Source organism: Gobio gobio (assembly GCF_949357685.1).
Source record: "Gobio gobio genome assembly, chromosome: 5".
Taxonomy (NCBI): domain Eukaryota; kingdom Metazoa; phylum Chordata; class Actinopteri; order Cypriniformes; family Gobionidae; genus Gobio; species Gobio gobio.
In genome coordinates this window covers 60,504,852-60,526,138 of record NC_137101.1, presented here as the reverse complement: position 1 = coordinate 60,526,138, position 21,287 = coordinate 60,504,852, and the positions used below count along the sequence as shown (strand labels likewise).

The 21,287-nt window shown below is 39.0% G+C and overlaps 1 protein-coding gene across 1 annotated transcript; it reads left to right on the top strand.

Annotated features, from left to right (window-relative positions):
* Window positions 1-1,711: 1,711 nt before the first annotated feature.
* On the top strand, window positions 1,712-21,167 carry LOC307127097 (uncharacterized protein). Its single transcript, XM_079818092.1, has 3 exons — window positions 1,712-1,764; window positions 8,521-8,848; window positions 18,996-21,167. Exons 2-3 carry the CDS (start codon window positions 8,521-8,523, stop codon window positions 20,315-20,317), a joined length of 1,650 nt encoding a protein of 549 aa, XP_079674218.1. The 5' UTR covers window positions 1,712-1,764; the 3' UTR covers window positions 20,318-21,167.
* The last annotated feature ends 120 nt before the right edge of the window (window positions 21,168-21,287 follow it).

The window sequence follows — 21,287 nt, the reverse complement described above, 5'->3', positions numbered from 1 at the left end:
GTGGTTTTAAAAAAACAACCAATCCAGTTTGAGATGAAGGACCAATAGGGGATGGAAGGCAAAGCTGTTTAGAGGTGTGAAAATTTCTCCTGGGAAAAACTTGATGGGATTATTTGCCATGGCAACAAATGGCTGTAGCATGGGAGTATACGGCCACAACATACATCCGATTTGGTACCATTTCGGATGAATACGGACATTTACGGATCCATGGAATTTGACCTATCCGGCCAGTATACTCCTGGATTCTTCCGGATTTCAGCAGTGTATACAGGAGTATCCTGGTCCGGATACACCTTTTTTCATGCAGTGGGAGGTGCAACAAATAAGGTTAGTGTATTGCTTCAATCGCGCGAAAAATACGTTAAAACCTCAGCATTGTTTGCGGGATTTTTTTTTTTGGTGTTTGGTTGAGGCTAGGAATCATTTTTTTTCGACAGATTTAATATGGCGTGTAAAAGGAACCTGAGTTTTTCTACTCCACTGAACAGAGGCGGACAAGCAGGCTCAAGCCCAAGCCCACTGTGAATGACTTGATGAAGCAGCTGATCCCAGCCAGAATGCTATATCTCGTCAGCTTACTACTTTGATGGCTGCATTACATTACATTTACATTTATGCATTTTGGTAGAGGCTTTAATCCAAAGCGACTTACAGTGCCCTTATTACAGGGACAATCCCCCTGGAGCAATTTATGGTGGGTTTATGGTGTATATATTTGAACAATATCTCCATAGCTGACCTATAACCAATCAAATCACTATGCTATAAGGCCTAGGGTGGGCTAAGTTTTAAAAGTAACCAATAAAGTCACTTTACTGGGTTTTCAATGTGTCCTGTCCTCCAATAGCAGTTTGGGTTTTGGGAGTGGTTTTAAAAGAACAACCAATCCAGTTTGAGTTGAGAGACCAATAGGGGATGGAAGGCAAAGCTGCTGAGAGGTGTGAAAATGTCTCCTGAAAAAACCTGATGGGATTACTTGCCATGGCAACAAATGGCTGTAGCATGGAAGTATACGGCCACAACATGCATCCGATTGGTCAGAGGGGGCTTTCCCTTGACTACTAACGTCCACTTCACAGCGACACAGTGTGTAAAATCCATGAAAAGCGTCTCAACTGCTTTTTGATATAAATTCGTGCTCTTTTGTCCATTTCGGATTAAATGAGGTCTGGAGCGTCTGACATTTAGGCATGTTATGAATGACGTAGCCAGCACATTGTGGAGGCTTGTTTACAATTTTAACCAATGATATATCAGATATTTAATTGACACTGCTTTCAGCCAATCTTTTGTTTGACCAGAGATCTTACGGCATTAGAAGCTATGCTGCTGTGTCCCAATAAAGATTTTAGTGTGGGTTTTTATAGGCCGATTCAGCACAACTCCAAAAAAGAGGACAAATGAGGGTCCGGCTTGAGGCTGCGCTGGATGCCGGACAGGGAGCTTAAAATCTGGACTGCCTGTAAAATTCGGACGTATGGCCACCCTAACACAAACATTTGTGTTTAGCATTTACAGAATCTCACATATTAGATGTGGTTCAAACTCTTTCTTTGGTAGTTATTTTTAGCACATCATTGACTAACACACATTTAAATATGTATTTCTGATTGTAAACGGATTTGTGTTCTATTGTTTGTATGTGAATGTCTACACACATCTGTGACTTGAGCATGTCAACAGGACTTTTATTTTGTAGTGGTGTTGTGATGTCATAAGGCTGCGCCGCTCCTGCATCTGGTGTGATTCTGCTGAAGAAAGGTTTGTGTTTTAAGCTTTTAAAGTGTTTAAATCAATGCAAACTGTTCAGGCAATTTTATAGTTTTAACAAGAACCGTGAAATGAATGTTTGATTATTGACTGTAAATTTGAAATGCTTTAACTGACATTAATGAAGTTATTTATTATTAGCAAAGCTCATACACACTTGAGTAACAGAAAAGCTTTGTCTCATTTCTCTCTATATATCGTGAGTCAGTTTATCAAACATTTACACACAATTCACTATTATTCACTGCAAAAAATGCTTTTCTAACTTAGTATTTTTGTCTTGTTTTCATTCCAAATATCTAAAACATCTTACATTAAGAAGCATTTACTAGACAAGCAAAAGTTTTTGTCTTATTTTGGGGGAAATAACTCAAAATTAAGGGAGTTTTTGCTTAAAATAAGCATAAGCAAAAATAAGCAAAGTAATCTGCCAATGGGGTAAGCAAAATAATCTTGTTTTCTGTTTGAATTAAGATTATTTAGTTTACCCCATTGGCAGATTATTTTGCTTATTTTAGGCAAAAACTCCCTTAATTTTTAGTTATTTTCCCCCAAAATAAGACAAAAACTTTTGCTTGTCTAGTAAATGCTTCTTTTTTTTTTTGTATATTATGTTTTTATTTTGACAATAAGACAGCAAGACAAGACAACACAACATAGGACATTACAAGGAAACAAGGACCACAATAACAATAATAATAACAAGGGAAAAGGATAAAAAAATACATAAATACATACATGTTCCATACATTTTATGAATTTTGTAATGCTATACATATGTTTCTAAGCAAGTAGATTTGGCCAGTATAAAGTAGACTTGTAGGTAATGAAAAGGGTCAAACTTTTAAGCTATTATCACTAACAGTCGATAGATAGTTAAGAAAGGGTTCCCAGGTGGCTTCAAAGCCTGCAATGTTACCTGAGATATTATGTCTAAGTCTTTCTAAATGCAAAGTAGTGGAAAGTTCAGCCAGCCAGGATTTAAAGAGCGGTTTCTATGTCTTTTTCCAAAGACATAGAATTATTTTTTTGGCTACTACCATTCCAAACTGTAGGGCTTTCTGAATTTGATGGTCAAAACCTTTCCTGTAGCTCAAACAGTAGAGCATGGCGCTAGCAACGCCAAGGTCATGGGTTCGATTCCCAGGGAAAGCAAGAACTGACAAAATGTAAATTGTGTACCTTGAATGCAATGTAAGTCGCTTTGGATAAAAGCGTCTGCCAAATGCATAAATGTAAATGTAAATGTAAAACCATGGAGAGAACTAGACCAGCCAAAAACAGCTATAGCCGGGTCAAAAGAGAGGTCACAAGAATAAGCTTCTGAATAGAATTTGAAAATTTCGTGCCAAAACTCATATACTTTCGGGCATGACCAAAAGAGATGTCCCAAGGTGCCTTCAGCAGATTCACACTTGTTACAGATAGAGGAGGTGGAAGGATAGAATTTGCTAAGTTTAGTCCTAGAATAATGAAGTCTATGTACTACTTTATATTGAATTAGTTGATGTCTTGAGTTGATAGAACATGTACTTATGATCTTAATAGACCTAACCCAGTCTTCATCAGGTATCTGAATACTAAATCCTTTTCCCAGGAATCTTTCAGATGTAGTGTTGTAATGTTGAGCTGATCGGTGAAAATATCCATAAAACGAGAAATCAGATTAGGGGCATCAGGAGAGGCAGAAAGTAGTTTGTATATTTCATTTTCATCTGTAAGTAGTTCAAAGTGTGGAATAGACTTACGAACATAATTTCTCAGCTGAAGGTATCGAAAAAAATGTGATGCTGGAAGATCAAATTTATCTTTCAGTTGGGAAAATGTGGGGAATTTACCGTCTATGTACAAATCTTTCACTGTAACCATTCCTCTACTGGACCAAGATGAAAATGTGGAATCTGTAAGTGATGGCTTAAAGGCGTGGTTATAAGCGACAGGGGTAGATAATGCGGTGAGCGGCAACTTGGACGCTTTACGAATCTTGCGCCATATTTTAAAAGAACTACAAAGTATAAAATTTGTTTTGGCCACTGTTATGGGTGGCGCGGGTGCCGCAAAAAGCAGAGAAGAGAGAGAGTAATTAGTAGCACTTTGTTCGATGGCAAGCCAGGATGGAATGTCGCCTAAAGGCCCCACACGAAGAGATTTTTTCCAATATGATAAGGCTCTACAGTTTGCGGCCCAGTAGTAATGTTGGAAGTTGGGCAGACCTAATCTGCCCAAGGACCTCGGTTTACATACATGTAGTTTAGAAATACGGTGCGCTTTAAAGCCCCATACAAAGGGTAATATAATCGAATCCAGGGCTTTGAAGAAAGATTTAGGCAGGAAAATTGGCAGGTTTTGGAAAAGGTATAGAAATCTGGGCAGTGTCACCATCTTGATTGCATTCACACGTCCTATCATAGACAATGGGAAGGTCCTCCAGCTTTCTATATTACGTTTCAAGCTCTCTAGCATGGCTAAGTAGTTCAATTTATATATATCCTTGGTATTTTCCGGTATCATGACCCCAAGATATTTCAGATTATCCGTTGCGATTTTAAAAGGTAGATTTTGAATGAAGCCTGGGTCAATGTTGTCAGTTACAGACATGAATTCGCTCTTTTGCCAATTTACAGTGTAACCAGAGAATTTTCCAAAGGTCTCCAGTAAATCTAATAAGGGTGGGACGGACCGCTCTGGATCAACAAGATAAAGAATAATGTCATCGGCGTATAAGGATATATGATGATTTACTTGGCCTATGATGGGGGATAGGATAAGTGGGTTATTCCTTATGGCCGCAGCGAGGGGTTCTATAGCGATGGCGAAAAGTAAGGGCGAGAGTGGACACCCTTGTCTAGTGCCTCTGTACAGGGAGAATTGGGGGGACTTATCAAAATTAGTAAGTACTGAGGCCCTGGGCTTAGCGTAAAGCATTTTCACCCAAAGAGTGAATGAGTCACCTAGCCCCAACTCCTGGAGCGCTGAAATTATGTAATTCCATTCAATTTTGTCGAAAGCTTTTTCAGCGTCCAGGGATAAGATGGCGATCTTTGAGAGAGAATCATGTTTTGAGTATAGGATATTCATTAGTCGTCTCACATTAAAGAAGGAAAAACGCCCTGAGATGAAACCGGTTTGGTCAGGGTGAATAATTTTTGTTATGCATTTGTTTAACCTATTTGCGAGGATCTTGGTAAAAATTTTAAGATCTGAATTTAGAAGAGCAATGGGACGGTATGATGCCGGATCCATTTCTTCTTTCCCTTTTTTAAGGATTAAAGAGATGTTGGCATCATACATTGATTGCGGGAATGTTTGATTATTAATGGAATGATTAAATAACCTAAGCATAAGTGGAGCGATTTTCAGAGAGTATCTTTTGTAGAATTCAATTCCAAAGCCGTCAGGTCCAGGGGCCTTATTACTAGGGAAAGAGGCGATGGCTTTGAGTATCTCATCTAATGTTATATCTGCATTAAGGGCGTCAAGTTCTGAATCGTTTAATTTGGGAAGGTTTAATGAATGGAGGAAGTGGGAAAGGGCTGAAGGGGTGGCAATGGACCGAGATTTGTATAAAGCTTCATAGAATTCTCTAAAACAATCATTGATATCTTTGGGGTGTGTCACTAATGTTCCATCTTTTTTCTTGATTTGGTGAATGGTTCTATTTGCTTGAATGCTTCTCAGCTGGCGTGCAAGTAGCCTATCTGGTTTGTCCCCTAGTTCGAATTGTTTTTGTTTTATTTTTAATAACATATTGTTAACTTGATTGGAAATGATTGTATTATATTCTAGCTTTAATGCTGCAATTTCTTTGAGGAGGTCAGGGTCTGTGGAGTCTACGTGTAATTGTTCAAGATGGTTAAGACAAGCTTCAATTTCTGACAGGCGCGCTTTCCTCTGTTTTTTCAACCCAGATTCATATGATATGATGTGTCCCCTTAATACAGCTTTAAATGACTCCCACAGAGTTGAGTCAGACACATCCCCTGTATCATTAAACAAAAGATACTCATCTAACCATTTGTTGACATGGTGAGAGAAGCGAGGATCAAGAAGTAATGTAGGATTGAATAGCCAAGTGTAATTAGGTTTGATTTCAAAGAGGTCAAGAGAAATGGTCACAGCAGAATGGTCTGAAATTATCCTATTATGATGTTTTATAGAAGTTACACATGAGGCAACCTTGAAGTCAACCAGGAAAAAATCTATTCTAGAGTATGATTTATGGACGTGGGAGAAAAAGGTGTATTGACTATCATTTGGATGCTTTAATCTCCAGACATCAACCAAGTCAAGTGAGTTAATTAATTCGTTCAGGGTATTAGTGGAATTAGGCAGGTGACCCACAGAGCGGGCAGGTGTCCTGTCTAGGGTGGGGTCCAAATCAAGATTAAAGTCACCACCAACTATAATGTGTGTTTGATAGGTTGGGCAAGAGGTTGAAAACTTTGCGGAAAAAGGATGGGTCGTCATAATTTGGTCCGTATATGTTCAAAAGTGTAATATGTACTGAGGAAATTAGACCAGAGACTATCAGATATTGACCATTTGGATCACAGATAGTAGATAAATGCTTAAAGGGAATTGTTTTGCGGAACAAAATAGCGCCACCTCTGGCTCTGCAGGAGAAAGTGGATTGGAACACCTGTGAGACCCAGTTACATCTAAGAAGCCTTTGTTCATTGTGTTTAATATGCGTCTCCTGCATAAATATAATATCAGCGGAGATTGACTTTAAGTAAGAGAGAACTTTAAACCTTTTAGCCCGGTTATTGATGCCTCTTACATTCCAGCTGGCTAGATTAATATTACAATCTGAATGTGTCATATTATATACCACAATCTGAATGTGTCATATTATATACCAATGTGGGTAGGTTACAGCGTTGTTGAAATGGCTATGTGGAACTGAGGTTATTGTGGTAAACAAGACAAAACATATAACATTCGACATATAATCGCAAAAGGAAAAAAAAAAGAACAGGAAAAATCTTAACACCCTCCCCCTCCCTCTAATCCACTTCCCCAAATGAAGTGGAGTAGAAAAAACTAACCCCATAAGAACCGTGAAGCTACAAGGCTGCCTAAGGAGCAAATAGGACATCCGTCACCTGTAACAGACTAACTGCCAAGTAGGAACGGCTCCTCCTTCATCCCAGGCACTTAAAGATAACAAAACTAATAACGTTAGTGTTGAACATTGGAACGAAGCCAGCATCGTTTTGTGGACATGCGCGCGGCCAAATATTAAAGTGATAGTCCCAGAAAGAAAATGATTTCTGAAAAATATCAATAGTCTTGGTATTGCTGGATACATACCATTGCAAGCAATATCAGCCTTGCGCTTTTACATGTATAAAACATCAGTCTGTAACAGCGTAAGAACGAGCGTACTCACTAATGTAAATGCTTCTTAATGTAAGATTTTTTAGATATTTGGACTGAAAACAAGCCAAAAATACTAAGTATAAAACATAATAATATGTAACAAATAATAAAACATGTATCATACACAAAGATTTGGTATCATAAGCAGTATAGTGCCAAATTGTTTATTGTTTATTTTCTGTCCTTACAAACAATTTTTCATAATAAATAAAACAAAACAAAAATATAAATATACATAAAATATAAATATACATAACTGAAACTGGTGTAGGCTGAAGCCACTGCTTATTATGCCTACCATTTATACATATTTATCTAATGAGAGTAAATTTGTATTTATTTATTTTTTTCTAATGAATTAGATTAGTACAAGATTAACAATAGAGTTACATAAGACATATCCCAACATGTACAAGGATAATTACAAAGATCATTTATTCATGTATACATTTCAAATATTATTACGATAAATTAAGTATTGCATATACCAATTATTTATATTCTGATATAATTATTTATTACCTTGTTTTTAAACATTTTCTTAAATGTACAAAATGAATTGCACCGTTTTATGTCCTTCTCAATATTTTTCCGTAGGTTTACCCCTTTGACAGATATACATCTATTTCTTATATTAGTTCCTGACTGTACTTTTTTAAACGTATGAATTCCTCTTAGTTTATACTGACTTTCTCTTATTTCGAACAGCTTTTGAATACAATTTGGAAGTAAATTATTATATACTTTATACATTGTCTGAGCAGAATAAAAATAAAATCAACAAATTTTAAAGCTTGTAAGTTAATAAAAACTTTATTTGTTGGTTTGTAATAATCCATCCTTATTTCTCTTTTTTGTAGTATATATGATTTAAATTGGTTTTCTATGTATGGCCCCACACCTCCACACAATAAGTCATGTATGGCTATCCAAATTCTTCCTGGAACAATACAAATTTGTGTCATCACCATTTTTAATATATTAAATGCGTTACAAATATAATTGATATATAGTACAAACAATTTCGGGCCTAACACTGAACCTTGTGGAACACCACAAGTGACTTTCAAAATGTATTTGTACAAATTGATATCTGTCATCAAAGTAACTTTTTAACCAAGAATAAGCAATTCCTTTTATGCCATGTCTTTCTAATGTTATCATTAATAAGCCATGATCAATAGTCTCAAAGGCTTTTTTAAAATATAAAAACACCTCCACAGTATATTCATTATTATACATTGAAGTGGAAATATCCTCTACCAGTTCCATCACTGCCATTGAGGTCGACTCTCTTACCAGTGACTGAACTACTGATTTAGTTTGGATGTGTTTTTTATTTCTGTATTTATTCTCATCTTAAAGATGGCGTTTATTAAAGAGGAGAGTGAAGACGTGAAGATTGAAGAAACACTGAAACATGAAGAAACTGAGGAACAAACAAAGATGGCGTTTATTAAAGAGGAGAGTGAAGACGTGAAGATTGAAGAAACATTGAAACATGAAGAAACTGAGGAACAAACAAAGATGGCGTTTATTAAAGAGGAGAGTGAAGACGTGAAGATTGAAGAAACATTGAAACATGAAGAAACTGAGGAACAAACAAAGATGGTGTTTATTAAAGAGGAGAGTGAAGACGTGAAGGTTGAAGAAACATTGACATTGAAACATGAAGAAACTGAGGAACAAACAGGTTGGTTTCATTCGCAAAGCTGAACTCAGTCATTTGATCCGTATTCAATTGTCCAGCTCTACAGAAATTAGCGATATTTTTGAAGAGTGTCCTAATTAAAGCAGTTTTATTTGGCATGGAGCGGACCGCTTCATGTGGACAGACATGTTGAGATCACATGACCTGACAAATATTAAAGCTGGGCATACACTGAGTGATTTTCGTCCGATTTCGAGGCTAATTCTGACTCGTGCGACTCTTTATATTCGGTTTATCGCGCATATTTCACTCGTACAGTGGCCCTCATTTATCAATCTTGCGTAGAAACGGGCGTATATGTTGGCGTAAGATTTTGCTTACACTCCTCTCACCGCCTGATTTATGAAGCTGTGCGCACCTCTGAAATCCAGGCGTACGCAAAACCTGCCCTTGATAAATGCCGCGGCTGAAAACGATCGTCATTAGAATAACACGCCCCTATATATTCAAGTCTCTGCCTCCCCCACGCCCTCATTTTACGCCATGGACACACGGAAGACGGCAAAGAAGCGAAACTTCTCCGACGTGGAGATCGAGACCATCACCAGGGAAGTGGAAAAAAAACTAAATTGTTTTATTTGGGAGTTTAAAGAGTGGGATTAAAGGCGCCCACAAAAAGGTGTCCGGTGGAAATCCAGTTTAAATAGCTGTTTGGATGAGAAATTACCTATCACAATTCATTATTTTACAGCACGTGTTTTGAAAATATTAGCATTTAATTTCGTATCACGTCACATGTATTGGGGTGTACAATAGTGATGATGATGTGATGTGGAGTACCATTCATTCACATTAATGATTGCATGACAATTTGTAAGATTCTTCTTCTAATTATTATGATTTGTATTATTAATGACGCTTATTGTTATTTAGAAGAAGAATGTCGTTATTATTATTATTTATTTTATTTTTATTTAAAAGAAGAAGACTGTCATTTTTATTATTTTGTCAGTCTGAATTATTTTCAGTCCCAGTCCGTGCGCAGCTGCCGGGCCTAACCTTGAACCGTCAGGTAAAGCGCACAGGCAACTGGAGGGATACATATGCCTACAAATCAAATGCTTTGGTAAAGTCACACAAATTAAACCTTGAAGTCCATGTTGCACAAAAATAAACACTGAAGTTTATAATTACTATAGCCCTATTGGCACGGGATTAGTATTATGTGGGGACCTCTGGTGATTTGTAACAATTCCAGAGAATGTCTGTGATCTTAATCCCGTGCGAATCGGCCATGTCTCTAATATGTAAATTAAAAATTCCCCCGCAAATGACCTACCATATTTCGCCAAACACCGAGGTCCTGTGATAACATTAGTCCCGTGCGAATCGGCATCTCTGTGATTTGGCCGGGATTAGGCGGATCGTATATAATTTTTTGCAAGGTTTTTGTGTCCTGTGCGCATTTCTATATTTATTTTTCACGAAGAATGGAGCTAGGCTGCATAAAATGCGCACCGTTATGAATTCCCGTGCGGCCGCGCAGATTATACTTTCACTTTAGAATGAGCACCAATTTGGGAGTAAATTGCTTGAATGGTGTGTTTAATATTATTCTTAATGAAAAACACAAAAACATAACAGTACAATGACAACTCGCTTAAATGGGCACTTTTACATTTAGCTTTGAAACTGAATCTTCCGTCGTAGCCTATATTGTTATTATATTGCTCAGTTACGTTTTTAATTGCGTCTGTTCTCTAACTGAACGAAATTATTTTTATTACTCTAAAACAATCAAAATGATATCGATACGACTGTTTATAATTTCATACAGCTATATATATAACGAAAACATTTTCAAGTCTTTACATCATATCCGGGAGATAAGTCAGTAAATTCGAGTAAAATCACAGCTTATCCCGTGCAAATGCGCAAAATTCAGATGTGGGGGAGTAATTTCTAAATCACACGAGGTCCCCAGATAGTAGCCTACTTATCCCGTGCGAATAGGGCTTTAGTTGGTGTTGTTTTTTCACAGTGGGTCATAATATAGCATATCTTTGTCAGTGCGTTTTGTGGTGTTAGGAATTGTTTTTCTGCGCATTTTCGCACTAACTCAAAACGTGCGTACACCACCTCCTGAGCTTGCGTAGGATTTGAGCGTGCCGTATGCCAACGTCCATATTGATAAATCTCAAAGTCACCGTGGTTTTGGGTGTACGCCAGGTGTACGCTGGAAATTTGGTGTACGCACTTTTGATAAATGAGGGCCAGTGTGAGCAGACAAGTCATGCTCGACAATCAGGCCGCACAGTGTGAGCACAATCAATCATGAGCTTTGGCTTTACATTTTACCATCAATTGCTTCGAAATCAGTCATAGTAACTTTCTGAGGTTGTGGTCTGATCTGATTCACCCCAGAGAAACTCAAGGATGTGCTGATCGCATTTCTGATATTATTGATTTTCTCTGAGAAGAAGAAAGCAAACTCACTACATTTGCTGTCTGAGAGCATTTCACTGGGAATGTGACTCGGGGGGTTTGTTAGTCTCTCTACAGTAGCAAAAAGAGTGCGCGTGTTGTTTATGTTTCTGTTTATAATATTTGAAAAGAAGGTCTGTCTAGCTTTGCCTAGTTCCACATTGAAAGCACGAAGACTGTCTTTATAGATCTTATAATGGACTACAAGTTTTGTCTTTCGCCACATGCGTTCCGATTTCCTGCATTGTCTTTTCATTAATTGCACTGCTGTTGAGTTTCTCCAGGGTGCTTTTTGTTTGCCACTCTTTTTCCTGGCTTTTACAGGAGCAATATCATCAATTACACCCTTAACTTTTGAGTTAAAAGAGTCAAGGAGAAAATCAACAGAGTCTGCAGATATGCTTGATGTTAGAGATACAGGGAGTGCAGAATTATTAGGCACGTTGATTTTCTGATCATATTTTTTTTCCAGGCACATTTGACCAATTCCAAACCACAGTAATCCTAATAACTACTATTGATTTAGTATTTAATAATGTATAAGTGATATATAATTGTTCATGAAGGCTGGAAATGAAAATCACCTTATATTCAGGTGTGCAGAATTATTAGGCATGTTTTCTTTTACAGATAAATTGAGCCAAAAAAGAGATTTAACTCAGACTGAAAAGTGAAAAAGTATTAAATGCCCATGAGAAGGATGCAATACTAATGCAATACTAGACATTGCAGTTAAGGCATGACCATTGGACAGTGAAATGCTCGTTGGGTCAGCAGGATCTGACAAAAACAGGTGGTGAAGAAAAGACACCTGTTAACTGCAAAAGAATTAAGAATTAAGGTGAAGAATTAAGGGTGAAACCATCAGGAACCCTTTAGTCTCCAGCACCACCATTTTCCAAAGCTGCAACCTACCTGGAGTCTCCAGAAGTGCAAGGTGTCAGGATCTCAGAGACTTCAGTTAGGTAAAGAATCCTAAAAAATGACCCCCACTAGATAAGAATCACAAGCTGAAGTCCCTGTATAGCCTTCATAAACAGCACACTAGTGTTCTCATTTAAGCATCTCTTTTTGATAGAGACAGATCTAGTTTCAATGGCAGGAGAGATTGATATATCAAAGAAAATACAGAAATGATCAGACAGTGCTACATCCTTAATAACTATTGATGAAATATTTAGACCCTTACTGATAAGTAAATCTAGAGTGTGTCCACGATCATGTGTGGGTCCGTGAACATGTTGTGTCAAATCAAAAGTGTTTAGAACAGTCATGAGATCTTTTGTTGTACTGGATTCAGCATTGTCAATGTGAATGTTAAAATCCCCAGCAATAGCAAAACAGTCATACTCAGATGAGATTGCTGATAACATCTCTGTAAAGTCATCAATAAAGGCCGGAGAATATTTCGGAGGCCTATAAATAATGATAAGCAGGATGCGTGGTGCACCTTTTAGCACAATGCCCAGATATTCTAGAGACAAATAGTCACCAAATGATACTTGCTTACATTGATAAACATCTTTAAATAGAGCTGCGACCCCCCCTCCCCTTCTGACTGGTCTGCAGACACTCATAAAAGTAAAGTTAGGAGGGGCTGTTTCATTGAGGACTGTTGCACTGTAGCTGTCTTCTAGCCACGTTTCATTTAGAAGCAAAAAAATCTAGGTTGTTTGTGGATATTAAGTCGTTGACTAGAAATTATTTGTTTTTAAGTGAACGGATGTTTAAGAGTGCTAACTTAACAGTATTAATTTTAATTTTTTCCCCCCTAGTAATCTTAGTTTGACAATTAACAGGCAATAAGAACCCTTTTAGAACCCTTATTATGCCAGCCGTAGCTGGAACCAGCTTCCTGAACAGATCAGATGTGCTCCAACAGTAGCCACTTTCAAATCCAGACTCAAAACACATCTGTTCAGCTGTGCATTTACTGAATGAGCTATGCCACTGTTCGTGCTTTGTCCGAACTGCTTGCATTTTAATTTATATGCTTAAATTTAACCCTGTTTTTATTTTCATTTTTAATTATACTCTTTATTTTTATCTTTCAATATTTTCTTTATTTCTTATTTCTTTTAATTCCTATTATAACTGTAATATTTTTATTTCATTTCTGTGTAAAGCACTTTGAATTGCCACTGTGTATTTTAATTTATATGCTTAAATTTAACCCTGTTTTTATTTTTATTTTTAATTATACTGATGCAAGATAATTTTATTGACAATTTGAATTTGTTTAGATTGAAAGTTGAATCTGTTTAGATTTATTAAAGATTTAATCTTTTAGATTGAAGATTTAATAAAAGGGGGGATAAACCATGGGTGGATGTCTGATTCTGTGGTAAATGCAACGTGACAAAATTTAGAGAATTTTGAGATATCACGTGGGCGAGGAGACCGTGCTGTGAGCCGGTTTTGGGCTATTGGGAGCCAATAAGAGAGGACGCTACTGGGAGTGTCCGCCCGTCTGGTCTTGGGTGAAGAGATCAGATCTGTACGGAGACGTCCGACAGCTAGACACAGACACAGACAGCCAATATGGGGAAGTCCCAGAGCAAATTTCTTTATTTTTATCTTTCAATATTTTCTTTATTTTTTATTTCTTTTAATTCCTATTATAACTGTAATATTTTTATTTCATTTCTGTGTAAAGCACTTTGAATTGCCACTGTGTATGAAATGTGCTATACAAATAAACTTGCCTTGCCTTGCCTTACATCGTATGCGATCTACTCGTACAGTGTGAGTAGGTAACCTTGCTGAAATCACACAGTGTATGCCCAGCTTAATCCTGCCGTCAAACTGAGAAAACCCTTATATATTAGAAAATATTATGAGAAGATATTAACGCCAATATCTACTTTTTTGTAAAGATATATTTATTTGAAATATACATACAAGTGTGAAATATATAAGTGCACTGGGAGTATCAGCACATTCCCTTTCTTCATCATAACAATTAACAAGAACAGGAAATAGATATAAACTAAATTAAATGCACAATAGAAATAAAATTGCCCCATCTGGTTATGTAATCACACTCTTTTCACTTTTTAATTTAGTGTTTTTTTTCCCCCATCATGTTCCATATCCAGCAAAGTAAACCATCAGATATAAGGGCGATTCTCACAAAAAAGCACACATCCAAAACAACACCAAATAAGCAAATGATATAGGGAATCTGTATAATTCATAAATATATGCTCACCAAAATTCAAGACATTTATCCTGAATGTGTGTGGAAACATCATGATTGTAATGAAAGTGCAGAGAAAGGTAGTTAGCGTATCATCTGGTCTGTTTTTGTTTGGGTGTCCACTGCTGAAACCTCTTCAAAAAGTTGTCCTCATCGTCGCTTTGTCTTAAACTCAGCTTGCAATCACAAACCCAGTGTCCTTCCTCACTGCAACACCTGCATCTTCCCTGAGTATTTGCTCTGATATTCACTTTCTTTATGCTCACTGTCCATTGTCCTGTTGTTGTATTGTAAAATATCTGAGATTGACTCCCTGCATTCTTTCAGTCTTTGCTCTGCATGAATGCTCTTCCAATGCTGTCCCAGTCAGACCTGATTTTAAGGGCTTTAGAAATCTCTGGGTTTAGTCCGTTTACAAAAGCTGCATCTTCAGGGGCATTCCAGTGTCTTTGTCAAGATCCTCATTCAGACCAGGATGTTCTTCCAGTTTTTCTGAAGCATTCTCCGCAACACTTTCTTCTGTCTTCTGCATGCATGAGCTAATTTTAGCTCAATTAACCTCTGCGGGTTTCATTTCGAACAAGAACCCATCCAGCCTCAGTGTTTTCTTGAGTCTCGCTTACCCTGGTTTTCAACACTTTCAGTTACCCTGTTTTGGTCAATGTCCCTTAAAGGATTAGTTCACTTCAAAATGACCCCATCTCATCCAAGATGTTCATGTCTTTTTTTCTGAAGTCGAAAAGAAATTAATTCCGAGTTCAGACTGCCAGATTTCACATGCGGCTTCTCTCTCTCCCGACAGAACGGTGTTTTCTATCTTGTGAGTCAGTGTTTTTGTACGTCCTCGTCACGTCTATCTGTTCTAAAATGTGCATACAGTCATGAGTTTCTGCTCAACATCGGCAAAGCCACATCTTTAGAGATAAAGCTCACGCACGCCGAAGCCCACAGCGGAGGCACCAAAGATTAAGCAGAAGTAAGCGTGAGTGTATCCGGGCTTGCCAGCCTAGCCCCACAATAAACTGGATTAAATTCGATTACTGCCCTGTTGTGTCTTTTTTTGCGCTGTGTACTCAATGCGCGTCACTGACGCTTTTCATATGGTAGGAAAATATCTAAAAATAATGCTATAATCAAAACTTACTCGTAACTCATTCATCTCGACACCTGTAATGGTACATTACATGTGTTACAAAGTTGGTAGAATAAGGAGGAAGATGGGCTCGGGATGACTGGGACTTGTGTTTATTCAGAACTCTCAGATACAAACAAAATAAACTCGCACTGACAGCGCTCTCACAACTCAGTAGTTACTATAAATAACTCTGTTAGCAATCGCTCCGTCTCTGGTCCGTGATGTCCGGTTCGCGAACTAATTGTTCTTTTGAACCGGTTCTTTTTAGTGAACCGAACCAATTCACCAAATCAGAATTGAATCGTTCTAAACGGTCCACGTCTCCAGTCAGCGCTGATCCATAATTTACAAGAGTTACTAACTTTCTGACATGCGTGACAGCCCCTCCGACTAGAAATAAACAAATAACCTGTAGTATATGCTAGTAACTACAACAGTTCACTGAACTGAGACGTACTGACAGAACTGATGAGAAGCGAACTCAGGTCCATCCGTCTCTCTGGCAGCAGGCTCTTGCCTGCTCGTGCCTGATAGACCTTGTTAAACCACGCCCCCTCCGCTACAAGATCTGATACTCATTCAAATGCAAAGATGTCAGCCAATCACAACAGTGGGCGTTTTTACTGAAGTCTTACAGCAGATACGCCTCTTAAAACAGGACATTCAGCCACAGGGCAAACAAAAAATGCCTTTTATTTCTAAATTATGACATTTTATGATGTAAAAATAATACTAACAATACAAGTACACCTCAGGAAACATAAAATAATAGAAAATGCCATGCCATGGGACCTTTTAAGCTCCACTGATCGCAAAGGCTCAAAGGAAGCTATCTGCAGGGCAGATAAGACCACTCCAAGGGTTCAAGAGGGTACAAGAAGAGAGCGAGGAGGATTTAGTCTCCTAGTCCCCCTCAGGAACCGGTGCTGACCCACCGTTTTGAACTCCACAAGGTCATGGTGCGCAGAGATGGCTGCCACGAAAAACCTTCTTGGAGGAAGGAGAGCCCGGACCCAATCTGACATTTTCTGAGAAGAACATCATGTGACAAAGAGGTTCCACTTCAATGCATAGGCTTGTCTCATGACAAAGCCCTAGCGGAAGTGATGGTAGCCACCACCTGTGGTGGTAGGGTACTCAAACCTGCCACGTCCTGTCCAGGACCCACATTTACAGGCTCCATAGATTGGGACGTGGGTGCCAAAGGGTGCCCCGTCTCTGAGAAAGGAGGTCCTTCCTCAGAGGAATCGGCCAGGAGCAAGGAGCACCTCGTCCTCCGTGATCTTGTACAGGGTCTGTGCAAGAAGGCTCACTGGGAAAAAGCATACTTGTGGAAGACCTGTGGCCAGCTGTGCAGTAGTGCATCTGTACTGAGGGTACCCTCGGTCAGGGAGTAAAACAAGCGGCGATGAGGAGTCGTGGGAGGCAAACAGATCTACCTGTGCATCACCGAACTGTTCCCAAATCATCTGAACTGTCTGGGGATGGAGTCTCCATTCTCCAGGAAGTGGCTGAAACTGTGAGAACTCGTCGGCTGCACGATTCAGGTCTCCCGGGATGTTAATGGCATGAAGCAACCTCAGATGCTTCTGACTCCATATAAGGAGATGGCGGGCGAGTTGCGACATACGGCGGGAGTGTAGACCACCTTGTCGGTTGATGAACTCTACTGTGGCCACGTTTTCTGACCGGACTAGTATGTGTTGGCCCTTGAGCAATGCCCGGAAGCGGTGCAGAGCGAACCATACTGCCAACAACTCGAGGCAATTGACATGCAGGAGACGCTGGAGTCCTGTCCAGGAGCCCGCAGCAGCATGCTCATTGCACATGGCACCCCAGCCAGTGGCATAGGCATATGTTGATACAACATGCCTGGAAACTCGTTCTAAGGGGACTCCGGCCCGTAGAAAGGAGAGGTTCGACCATGGGGTGAAGGTCTAACAGCAGGCCAAAGTCACTGGTACTCAGAGCGGAATAGAATTGCCAATAACTAGGGCACTTTCAACAGTGTTTGATGTTCAAATCGGAATGATTACAGAGTTTTAATCGCTGGTCTAGAGTTCACTAAGCTGGTCGCATCCAAAGCAGTGTCTAAAGCTCTTGCATTCTTAATATTCTGATTTAAAGTTTGGATCATTGAATAATTTTCTTGTTCATTACTATAAAGCTGCTTTGAAGCAATATGTATTGTATTATTATTATTATTATTATTATCTTACTGGATGGACCAGAGACTCGGAATGGGGAGTGTCTCTTGAAATGGTATATGTTTCCCTTTCTAATGAGGAGTGTTGCAATTTGGTGCTGTTAATTTCCAGTACTGGGATTGGCTGTTGACAACAGAGGCGGAGACAGAGACTTAAACGTTTTACCCATGCATTGATCAAAGGGATCAAATTTGATTAACCGAATCGCAATGTGGATGTGATATGAAAATTTTGCCGCTCTCTTTGATTGGGAGTCATCTGACATTATCTGGGAGTCATCTGACAAACTGTTTGCGACCCCTAGACCTAAAAAGAAAAATTTAGTTTTCATCAGGCCGCAAAATTGCGCCATTTCTCTTTAGGCCAGTCAATGTGTTATTTGGCAAATTGTAACCGCTTCAGCACGTGTCATTTTTTTCAACAATGGGACTTTAAGGGGGGTTTATTGCCGATAGCTTGGCTTTATATAGGCGTCTTCTAATTGTTACAGTACTCAAAGATAACTTCAGATTTTCTTTGATCTCCCTGGAGCTGATCTTGGCTATTCTTCGATCCATTCGAATGGTTGTTTTCTGTTTTCTTCCACATCTATCTGGTTTTGGTTAACATTCTAAAGCATTCAGTATCATTTTAGCTGAGCAGCCTATAATTTTTTGAACTTCTTTATTTGTTTTCCCCTCTCTAATCAACTTTTTAATCAAAGTACGCTGTTCTTCTGAACCATGTCTGGAATGACCCATTTTACTCAGATTTTAAGAGAGAAATGCACAGGACAACATTTGCTGCCTTTGTCCTTAAATGAGGGCCACTTGTTTGACACCAGTTTCTTCACAGAATAAAAAACCTCTAATTGAACTCCATACTGCAATTTTTTTAACACGCCCTTGTCAATTAATGCTTCAATTACACAAAATCAGCAGCATGCATGTCATGACTGTTGGGTCTGTTGGTTTTCTATTACTCTACTACACCTACTAGTAAAATATGTGCCATGTAGAAATATAACTTCTACCAAAAAAGTGACGGATCTGGTTAGTGATTTTGGACTACTATTATTTTAAACACAACTGTATATTTTTTTGTTTTGCCTTAAAACAACAGACATCAAGACATTAAAACATTTGTGCCATTAAACTGGGGTTAACTTGTTTTTGTCTCTTTTAGATCTGATGGCACTGAAAGTGGAGAGTCAAGAACTAAATGAAATGGAAGAGAAAGATCCGGATGGGCAACAAAAAATCACTCAAAAGCCTGGAAAAAAAGCAAACCATAAAAAACACACAAGTATTGACACTGGAGAGAAGCCTCACACCTGCCAACAGTGTGGAAAGAGTTTCACTAAAAATGGAAGCTTTGAGCAACACATGAGAATTCACACTGGAGAGAAGCCTTACACCTGCCAACAGTGTGGAAAGAGTTTCACTCAAACAGGGAGTCTTACAGTACACATGAGAGTTCACACTGGAGAGAAGCCTTTCACCTGCCAACAGTGTGGAAAAAGTTTCGCTCAAAATAAGAATCTTACAGCCCACACGAGAGTTCACACTGGAGAGAAGCCATACACCTGCCAACAGTGTGGAAACAGTTTCACTCGAAAAAGGCAACTTAAAGCCCACATGACAGTTCACACTGGAGAGAAGCCTTACACCTGCCAACAGTGTGGAAAGAGTTTCACTCAAACAGGGAGTCTTACAGTACACATGAGAGTTCACACTGGAGAGAAGCCTTTCACCTGCCAACAGTGTGGAAAAAGTTTCGCTCAAAATAAGAATCTTACAGCCCACACGAGAGTTCACACTGGAGAGAAGCCTTACACCTGCCAACAGTGTGGAAACAGTTTCACTCAAAAAAGGCAACTTAAAGTCCACATGACAATTCACACTGGAGAGAAGCCTTACACCTGCCAACAGTGTGGAAACAGTTTCACTCAAAAAAGGCAACTTAAAGTCCACATGACAATTCACACTGGAGAGAAGCCTTACACCTTCCCACAGTGTGGAAAGAGTTTCATTCAAAGAGGGACTCTTACAGCCCACATGACAATTCACACTGGAGAGAAGCCTTACCCCTGCCAACAGTGTGGAAAGAGTTACAATTCTAAAGGGCATCTTAAAGACCACATGAGAATTCACACTGGAGAGAAGCCTTACACCTGCCAACAGTGTGGAAAAAGTTTCACTCAAAATATCCAACTTAAAGCCCACATGATAATTCACACTGGAGAGAAGCCTTTTACATGCCAACAGTGTGGAAAGAGTTTCACTCGAAAAGAACGTCTTGAAGGCCACATTAGAGTTCACACTGGAGAGAAGCCTTACACCTGCCAAGAGTGTGGAAAGAGTTTCACTAATAAAGGGCATCTTAAACGCCACATGAGAATTCACACTGGAGAGAAGCCTTACACCTGCCCACAATGTGGAAAAAGTTTCAATCAAAAAGAGAATCTTAAAGTCCACATGAGAGTTCACACTGGAGAGAAGCTTTAACCCTGCCAACAGTGTGGAAAGAGCTTCGTAATAGAGAAGGGCGTTATCTTACCGGTAAAACCGGCATCTGACTGCATTGTGCCAAGTGTAAATTTTTTTTTGGGGGGGGGTTATGGCATGGGGTTGTTTTTCAGGGGTTGGGCTTGGCCCCTTAATGCTTCACCAAAACATTTTGGAACATTTTACATAACATTTTATGCTCCCAACTTTGTGGGAACAGTTTGAGGACGGCGTCTTTTAGTTCCAACATGACTGGACCGAGCATCCAACATGACTGGACCGGCATCCAACATGGATGACCGAGTTTGGTGTGGAGGAACTTGACTGGCCTGCACAGAGTCCTGACCTCCACCCGATAGAACACCTTTGGGATGAATTAGAGAGGAGACTGCGAGCCAATCCTTCTCATCCAACATCAGTGCCTTACCTCACTAATGCATTTCTAGAAGAATGGTCAAAAATTCCCATAAACACACCAGTAACATTGTGGAAGCTTTCCCAGAAGAGTTGAAGCTGTTAGAGCTGCAAAGGGTGGGCCAATTCCATATTAAACCCTACAGATTAGGAATGGGATGTCATTAAAGTTCATGTGCATGTAAAGGCAGGCGTCACAAAACTTTTGCCATTTTTACTCTGAATGCTTGAGAGTTTCACTCTTGGGGTCCTTGGTAGTTTGGACTTGCCAAGTTCGATTCAGCAGAACGAACTCCTGAGGACGGAGAGGACAGTCCAGTAATTCTGAAAATGGACCAGCATTCTTGATAGCGTCAATCAGCTCAATCTGGCTACTTGTGGTTATCTGTATGTATATTTTAGACAACAATAAAACAAAATATGTTTTACAACACCACTCTGCCTCTTCGTTTGTATTCAAAGAATCTTAAACATTACTAGCCACACAAATGTGGTCCAGGCAAAGCATACATTGATTATCTTCACTGCATGTATATTTAAAACAAAATGAAATATA

Excerpts from the sequence above, each read along its gene's own strand:
- LOC307127097 (XM_079818092.1), top strand. The coding sequence starts at position 8,521 with ATGGCGTTTATTAAAGAGGAGAGTGAAGACGTGAAGATTGAAGAAACA. Across the intron at positions 8,849-18,995 it reads AGAAACTGAGGAACAAACAG|ATCTGATGGCACTGAAAGTG; the intron begins GTTGGTTTCATT and ends TGTCTCTTTTAG.